This window comes from Nothoprocta perdicaria, unplaced genomic scaffold, assembly GCF_003342845.1.
Source record: "Nothoprocta perdicaria isolate Ctin4 unplaced genomic scaffold, notPer1 scaffold_232, whole genome shotgun sequence".
Lineage (NCBI taxonomy): Eukaryota > Metazoa > Chordata > Aves > Tinamiformes > Tinamidae > Nothoprocta > Nothoprocta perdicaria.
In genome coordinates this window covers 50,414-59,513 of record NW_020455458.1, presented here as the reverse complement: position 1 = coordinate 59,513, position 9,100 = coordinate 50,414, and the positions used below count along the sequence as shown (strand labels likewise).

General features: G+C 43.2%; 1 protein-coding gene across 1 annotated transcript in view; it reads left to right on the top strand.

Moving 5' to 3' along the window:
* The first annotated feature begins 648 nt into the window (after positions 1–648).
* ATP13A5 (ATPase 13A5) overlaps positions 649–9,100 on the top strand; it is a 28,268-nt gene continuing 19,816 nt past the window's right edge. The window contains exons 1-7 of the mRNA XM_026039544.1: positions 649–816; positions 3,748–3,921; positions 4,189–4,338; positions 4,621–4,691; positions 4,768–4,848; positions 5,422–5,491; positions 7,202–7,336. Coding sequence (XP_025895329.1) covers positions 754–816; positions 3,748–3,921; positions 4,189–4,338; positions 4,621–4,691; positions 4,768–4,848; positions 5,422–5,491; positions 7,202–7,336 — 744 coding nt within the window. The 5' untranslated portion in view covers positions 649–753. The remainder of the gene's footprint in view (positions 817–3,747; positions 3,922–4,188; positions 4,339–4,620; positions 4,692–4,767; positions 4,849–5,421; positions 5,492–7,201; positions 7,337–9,100) is intronic.

Genomic DNA, 9,100 nt, shown 5'->3' with positions numbered 1-9,100 from the left:
AGCTCCAGCTCCTGGTGGATGGATTAGTGGTGAGAGGCCCTGATATCTCTCCCTACCTTGCAGTAGTTGATGTCTAATGCAGTTTAGATGTCCTGTCRATCAGCTGGGCTCTTCCAAATTACTCATCCAGCCCCTTTGCTCTTTCCTTGTAATTTAGTCACCTTGAAACAATGGTTTGAGGSAAAGCTCTAAGTATTGATGAAGCTGAAACTAGATCCACATCTAAAAATCATTGCTTTATGATGCACCTCCACTGGGCTGAAACCAAGTCTTGCCCCAGGATAGATGCCCTTCTCTGGCATATTGGAAATAATCTCCAATCTAACACGGCTGCTCTGGGCTCAGCTCTCCACAGTGCTCAGGTCTTCTCCCACCCTTTATCTTGTCGTGTGCCTTGATTTCCTTTTGGGCTCTGCCCAGAGCTGTGTCCCATCCTGCAGAGGAGTAGCTGCTCCCTCCCTTTGCCTCTGGTACTCTGCTCACAGCCTTTCCCAACCCGGTGAGCAGATCAATGAAAGGAGGCAGAGAAACGCACGTGTTACRTAAGAGCTTTATGCAGGAGGCTGGATTTTCCTCCCTCTCCTGTGTGCCCAATAAGAAACACGTATGCTGTGAAATCAGAAGCAGCTCAAAGGCAGCAGAGAGGACCATGGTGACAGGTGAACTTAACATGGCACTGAGTTCAAGTCAGTGACTCCACCTKACGTTGCTCGCCTCACCAAGAACATTCAAAGCTGAGAACAGAACCGTCTGATGGACGAAAAGTTTTGGAAGGATCATTATATGCTTCTCAACAAGGATGAAGAAAATGAGCTGGTAAGGAGCGAGGGGGTTTGCTGGGGTTGGATTTTCTTGTGTGTCCCTTGTCCCACAGGTTCACTTCTGATATGCCTCCGACTGCTCTTGGTCTTCGCTCCCCATCGGAGACTCCCTCTTCAGCACAGCCTTGCTGAAGGCAAAAYCCTGGATCAGTCCTTGCTGACTCCGAGATTAGTTTTTGACAAGTGAGGACTGAGAAAAGCACCAGGTCACTCCAAATGCATGAAATGTGCAAGAGGTCTCCGTGCCCACCAGAAATTATTTGATCAAGGAGGCACGTTCCTTTCCCCACTCTCTATTTCATTGTCTATTCCAATATAATTGTGTGTCTCTAATACAAAGGCACTCTTTCCTTTTCATCTTGTCATCAAAAAGCTTGTGACAGGGGAGATGCTCAAAAAGAAGTTTCATCCAGGATGATTTCCAGAGCAGTGATTAAATCATTCCTCCTGACATGTTAGGATCTTGGTCTAGAAAGACTGGGCAGATAAGGGAAGTCTACAGCAGCTCTTATGGCAGGGATCACTTGTTCTTCAACCTTTTTAAAAGTACCTACAGAGCAAAGTTCTGTCCTTAGAATACTTTTAATTACTGCTAAATTGAATATACCTTCTGTCTTTGACTCTGGCGATTATGTTTGTGGAGCAGCTTGAAATGGCTGTGCCGAGGGAGTGCCTTGCAAACCCAGTGAGATGGAAACTCTGCCTGCTAACACGTTGTGGTTGTGGAGACCCTGCTGGGGTTGAGACAAAAACTTTCTCCTCAATAGCCTGTGTAGAGCACAACTGCAATCCAGGTATTGCCAGTGCACAAAAGCAGATTCTTGTGCATAACTCTGCAGCACCTGTGTTTGCTAGATGTGTGTTTGTGATGCAAGCTCTGGAAGCGGYGTGTTCTCCCCACAGCCAGAAGCTCTCTCCTTGCATGCAGATTGCAGCTCGTGGTTGCTTCACAGCCACAGGAGGCTTCCTGCTCTCCAGGATTGCATTTGGAATGTATTCTTAAAAATCCCACTATTAAGCAAATGAAAATTGCTATGGATTTTCTAATTGCAGTCAATAGTTTGCCTTCCATACCTTAAAACAACATCTATAGTTACTGGTTTAAATTTATGTGACCTTTAAAGAAATAATATTTCTTATACAGCACAGCTGTAAATTTAAAAGCTACCAAGTTAGTCTGAAGTTAATTTTGTCAGCCTGGTACTAAGGGTTGCATGATTATCTTCATTTTACTTGACCTGCATTGATTCCAGCTTMGTTTATGTTGAGTATGATCTGAGTTTAGCTAAATCAAATTAATTCTGCTCTTAAACCTAAATAGGAGCTTCCTCTACTGTCTTTAAATCATTTTAAAGTTATACCTGAAGTTGAATCAGTATAATTGTCTGTATAACCCCTCTTCGAGTCGTTCCTCTTTGTTGCAAACTCCGTCCTATGGAGCAGGCATTCCAATTCAAGTGCAGTTTTTTAATTTTTTTTATCCTATTTACGATTTAAACAACCTTTTTACCTCCCAAATATGGAAGTTGATTCAATGACAGTTTGCACTACCCCCACCACATACTTTAGTTAGCAAGCTTTTCTAGAAAGCTTTCAGAGCCTCCAGGAAACTCAAGAGTAGAAATACAGGAACATTTCCTCCCATTCATCAACTCTGCCCACATCTSCCCACCTGCTCAATAGCTTCTCAGGGGCAGGTGCATCACGTCTCTGTGGGTCTGTGGGTGGATGAGCAGTGTTATCGGGGGCCTGGCTCGGGTATTAGCTCTGCTCCCCAACCTTCTTGCATGSGCATGCGCTGCAGCCGTGTCAGCCGTGGGTGGCTGCAGCCTGGGCTGTGACACAAGCGGCCGTGGGTCAGCGGTGGGTAGGGGCTCGCTTGCAGCCACCCCCCAGCAGCGTTGCCAGCTTCTGACACAAGCCCTCAGCATGGGTGAATCCCTGTTCCAGACACCAGCTCCAGGGTGAAGGGGCAGGGATTATCTGGAGCCGTTTGGTCTTTTTTTATTTAATGGGTAGGAGGGAAAGCAAAGAGACAGCTAAGGAAGAAAACAAATGCCTCAAAGCAGCAGAAATTGAGAAGCCTTATTGAAAATAATCACTTTTTTCTCCAGATGACCCAATACAAAAAGAAATGATATTTTTCTAGTTTTCCCTGCAGCCTTAAAACAAATAATCTGTGCTAAACAAGTACTCCTGTTAGTACCTGTTTAGTTAGTTAGATCCTTAAGCACCTTTTTTCAGTGGAAGACAACATACCTATAGGTATCAGGCAGAGGAGGAGAGGAGCTGCTCAAGGGCTTGAGCTACTATACTATATACTGCCTCTATACCTTCCTAGAGGGAGATTCTGTTCCTTTTCAGCAAGATGGACTTTGCAATTGGCAACAAGTTCTCACAACAACACCTTCCTCAGCTGCAGGCAAATAGGATGATTTGGTATGATATACCGAAAGTCAGGTAAAGTGTTATCACAACAACTTGATGATAGCTTTAGTTTTGATGCTAAAAGCTGCAGAATCAAGGTAATTCTTCAGAAATAYAAGAACTCTGATACGAAAATGCTCCTGTTGGCAGCCACCCGGCAGCATCTTCCTTTCAGCAGCTCTGTTGTATCCTTAATTATATCATATCAATCAGCAAACTCTTTCATTTCCAAAAACGACCTTGGGGCTTTAGGGGGCGTCAGTCAACAGCCTTTCCTTTCATTAAACATGTGCTTCCTGCCCCGATGAACAAATGCCAAGGTCAAGCCGGTTAACAAAAATGCTTAAGAATCCTTAAGCATTTTGCTTAAGAATTCTTAACCAAAAATGCTTAAGAATCCAACCAGGCAAATCTGGGTTCCTGACTTAAGGCCTTGAGTTTAGGATCTGTATATTTTGATTTTTGTATATTTTGATTTTTCCTTGTCTTTGCTCTGCAGGAGATATTCGGCTACAAAAGCCAGGGCAGCCGCAAGGCCCTGTGCATCGCCGGCTACATCTTGTCCTGCGGGGCTCTGCTGCTGCTCTTCTACTGGAAGCCAGAATGGGACGTGCGGGCAAACTGCATCCCCTGCAGCTTGGAAGAAGCAGATGTTGTGCTGCTTAGAACAACGGTAGGTGGACTCTTGGGCTTATTGTTATCAGCAGAACCTGTTGTTTCCATTTACTGGGCAGTTTGTCTTTCTTTACTGGCACGATGTAGCACATTAGTAGCTATTTTTCACATTTGGAAGTGGAGTGGCAAGGCTTTACAGGAACAATTGGTTTCATTTGCAGAGTTCAAAGCACTTCATAGAAGAGTTTGTTTCTTCTTGGAGTCAGGAAAGATTATTACTAGCAACATCTTGGACTTATCACCGAACTCCTCTCTGTTTCTCTAGGATGAGTTTCAGAAGTACACCAAGAAGAAGGTGACCTGGATTGATTTGTCCACATGGCTGCCACCTGAGGGCAGTAAAATAGATAGTCCTGATAAAGTAGCTGATAAAGATTCTGTCATAAACAGAGCTCTAATGAAGCCACATTTAAAGGTAAGTCACCTGTAAATGGAGGAGAAAGAGCAAGGAGACGATGAATGCAGTCAGAGAGTCAAGGCACCTGCAAGCTCCCCAGAGGCTCTGCCAGCGCCTTCCRGCAAATCATAGAATCAYAGAATCATAGAATGCCGAAGGTTGGAAGGGACCTCAGAGGTCATCGAGTCCAACCCCCCTGCTCATCTGCTGAAAGAGTTGAAGTTTCTCCCTAGAACATGGAAGAGAGTGTCTGTAATATAATGAGGTGGAAAAAGGAATTTTTGCTATTTCGTCTTGCAGATGAGATGTATCCAGGTGCAGAAAATCCGTTATATTTGGGACTTTTCTGTAAAAGAGTTCAAGAAAGTTGGGTGAGTGTGAGCAGCTCATTACAGAACTCTCTGTTAATGGGGACTCTCTTGCCTGAACTTTCTTCTCTTATCCTAGATCGATAGATGACAGCAACACATGTCACAACATACATCACAAATTTGGAGCTGGCCTGACAACGGAGGAACAGAAGATGAGGTATCGTCTACATGATTTCCTTTCTGATTAGTGTTTTTCAGATTTTAGTAGACATGAGCTAATTATGAACCTAAGACTGTAAGACATACAAAGTCCCTCTTTGAGATTCATGTGAGCACTCCATTACTCACCTTACTGGTAAGGTGGTGTAAATGGCATTCTAAAATGTGCAAAATTATCCCTCTCACTTTACTCAGCTTATTCTGTTCTAAGTAGTGGGGAAGTAAGTCTGGAGAAAATGCTGCCAGCTCTGGCATCTTGGGCACAATAAATGTTGTCTGACATCTTTTGTCACGATCTCTTTAAGAGTTTTCAGAAAAGCTCATCACAGCATTTAGCAGAAAACTGAAAAGTTTTTCAGGAAAAAAAAAGTGTAAACTTTGTCTTCTGAATAAAAACTCTTCTTAAAAAAAAAAAAAGATCAGCTACGATAGTTTGTTTCCTGCTCAGATATCTGTGCTTCCAGAAGTTACTTTTCTAGCTAAAAGTATTAATGTTACATGCACAGCTTTCTGCATGACGTCTTTCTCTACAAGATAAATCTCTAGCACKTGGGACTCTGTCTTCTTGCAGGCAGCTGGTGTGTGGCCCTAATGCCATTGAAGTTGAAATTCGCCCCATTTGGAAATTACTTTTTAAAGAGGTCAGTAAGTGTGGCTGCCTTTCAGTGTGCAGATGAGGTGTGTTTTAAAGACTTCTCCTTGGCACTCCGGGATGGGGCAATTGATGCCTCATAAGCATAAGCCATGGAGGAAAGCTGGTGGGCCTCCTTTATGGCTATAAATGGTGATAATATTTTTAGCATATTTCCTAGATTGTGGGGAAGACTATCTAGATAGTAGGATATATACTGCATACTTATAGCACCTAGATCTTATCCTTAGGAATACCCTGCTACTCATAGAGCTGTAGTTTGGAGGACTAGTGCTGTCACTCTGCCCTATACAACCCCGTGTTGCTGAGWGAATCTCCCTCAGAAGCTGGGTGCTCTTGCCCTGCTGCTCGGCCGTGACGTGTGCCTGGAGAGCCTGTGCTTTCTGCAGCTGCTGGGCAGACCACAACCACCTCTGCAACTATGTCCCCCTTTCATGTCAGCCCTTCATGGATGTCTGCAGTGAAATTTCTTCGGTACAACTATAGCTTGCTTGTTCCTCCTTAATACCATTGTTTTAATAATGTCCAAGTAAATATTTTGCCATTTTAAATTTCTTTTGTCATTTGAACAAGAAGACCTCTGATTCTGTAACTTAAACTCTTGGTTTCCTTATTCAATGCTACGCAGTTGCTGTTATATATATGTGCTCTAGAATGGAAATAAGCATATGCGAAATTAATATTTTTGAATGCCATTATCATCTAGTAACTTCCTTTTTTTCATATTACTTAAGAGGCAAGTCAATTTTGTTATCTATGTAAGCAAACAAGATCCATTGCAAGATTAATCTTCCTCTGCAGAGGACTAAATAAACATATCTTGTGGGTAGAAGGAAAGATGAGTGTGTGATGGTTACTTGTTGAGTTAATATAGAGAGCTGCTGGCCATACATTTTTGCTAGCCTGTAAGTGGAGCTTTTGCAAACAGAGCATAATGTTGTACGTGTACACAGCAAGGGACTTTGGATACTATACAATTGCCTTTAGAATGGCAAGAGCTTTGAAGGATGGGAAGCAAAGCAAGTATGTATCATGCATGAGTGCAGTCAGCACCATAAGTGGAGTTTGTTTGAAATACCCTACAAAAAAAAAAAAWAAATTAAAAGCTCCAGGGCTCCTGAAAYTGGCTGGACTTCACATTTCCAGCCTTTCATTGTCCCTGGAGATGGTATGAAAGAAAACTCCAGTCTAGCACTTTGAAAAGTTTATTTAATATCAACTTTGCACTTCCATCCATGTTTGAGGCTTCATGTTTGAAATTTTAATGGTCATGCCCTGAGGCAGATCAGTCCTCATAAACCTGCAGTATTTCTGTCCAGATACTGCTACAGTGGCTCAGGACTGGCATCCTGATTTAGTGTCTGTCACTTTGCCCTAGTGAATGTTGAAAATGTATTAAATTTTCACTGAGGGACCAAATTTTTCAGATGAATAATTCATCCGAGTTATAATTGTTATGCAGATGGCTCTTTCAGTGACAACCTGTGCTAGGTGTAATCTGCAAAGTTAGGAGATGGAATCTGTTAATGCTCCAAAAACACCATGGAAGAAATCTGGCTTGTAATAACAACATGATCCCTTAAATTAGTGTTCAAGACTTCTAGACATTATCATGAATGTTCCTGCCTTGCCCCATACTTGTTTGCTCCTGACACAYGTTGTGTCCTTCTCCTGACAAGTGTTACATTTGTATTTGCAGATTTTAAACCCCTTTTATGTGTTCCAAACCTTCACCCTCACTCTGTGGCTGTGCCAAGGCTATATTGAATATTCGGTGGCTATCATAATCCTGTCAATTATTTCCATTGCCTTAACCGTGTATGACCTGAGGCAGGTGAGTGCTGCGCGGCCTGCTGCCTTGCTGTGCCACACGCTGCTACTGGCTGCATTTATCACAGACACAGAACAYGTAGCTATTTCCAGGCTCTGTCTTTACAGATATTAATTTATTTTTTACTACCTATTCTGCTGTATTACTACAGATTTATTCCTACRGAAAAAATCTGGTGGTCTTGAACTTCCCAGGAATTAGGGAAGAGGACTGAAGTTTGATACGTGGCATACAAAGGCTTTGTGGCCAGGAGTCCACATTCCAGCCTAATTTTTCTTAAGAGTAATTAAATAGCATTTCTTAAATGAATAAGAAGCATGATTTTTTTAAATATCTAAAATTCTTTCATCACTTTTGCCCTTGAACTTCTTAGAAGCAATTTTCAATAGTCTCTGCTCATTCAGTCTTTGAGGTAAAGAACTCATGTAATAGGCCTGACATCCTCACACTCCATGGCAAAGGAAAATACATGAAATTAATTCTTTCACAACATTTTGCTTCTGCTGAGTATCTTTATTCAGCAGGGATAAGTGAATAGGTGGCCTGAGATTCCTGGTGCTTACTGTTAGAAAAGCAGAGCTCTCCCTTTGAAACCTCTTCTTCTAGCCTCTGCCACATTAAATTCACAGGGAAGGTAAGAAATCACATGAAAAAGGATGGAGTAAGGAAAAAAGGAGYGAAACAATGAGAAGGAAGGTTGCTATGAGGTGTGCTGAGCTAATGTTTGTGCCCAAAGCCCACCTGAGCCTGCACAGGCAGCTCCAAAGCCAGGCACAGCTTGCATTGCCCCCAACTTATCCTTCCTGCACTGCATCGCTGGAGAGTGGCAAGAATTACCCCTGAGAATTGTTCTCGGGTTATAACCAGCTGAACAGCACCCTGGAAGAGGTGGTAAACTGCCCCCCGGAGCCAGTTTGCAGCGATGGGGCCTTCCCGCGCCCGCTCGCGGGGCCGGGGCGGCGCGGCCAGGCCCTGCACCTCGGCACGGGCCAGCTCTTGGTGCCGCGGCTCCTTCCAGCCCCGGCAAGCTGCTCTGCAGGCACCTGGGGCTACTGCCAGTGCAGGTGCGTTGGCCAAGAATCACCTTTTTGTATCTTTGGCTGAGATCTGTACACTGCATAGCACTCACATCCCTCWAAGATCTCTAGAAACAGTGTTGGTGCCATATGCCAGTACTGCAGAGCACCAAGGTCTGTTCAACTTTCCTTGGTAAGGCTGGTTTCATTGTGAGGCTGGACATGTTGGCATGCAGAGTTATAATGTTATAATATTCTTCAAACTGGTTTAACATCCTTGCAAGAACAATGCTAATGRAGAAATCCACACTTTGGGATGAAGGGTTTTTTGCAATCGCAGTTTTTAAATCAAGATAACGCATTCTCTCTCTGTTCACACAGTGGCAGCTGACTTCATCATTATCTCAGGATATGTAATTGTCTCAATCAGATTGCAGAACTGTGAAGCATTGGCACCCAGCTAAATTGGAATCGCTGCTTTTTCTTCTTGCAATGACTGTTTTGTAATGATAGTCTCTACAACTTGGTTGTTGTATTCATAATCTCCTAACAAGAATGGAGCTCTTACTCTGCTTACTCTACCCTACTTACTCTGGAGCATGCCAGAGAGAGCACCTTGAAAGCTGAGGGAGGTCTAGTGGTATCAAAGGCAAGAAAATAAAAGTTTAGGTCCACAGTAGTTTGTTCTAGATTAACTCTGTGAGCTCACCTCCTTACTCMCAATAGGGATGTGAAACCTGCCCTGGATAAT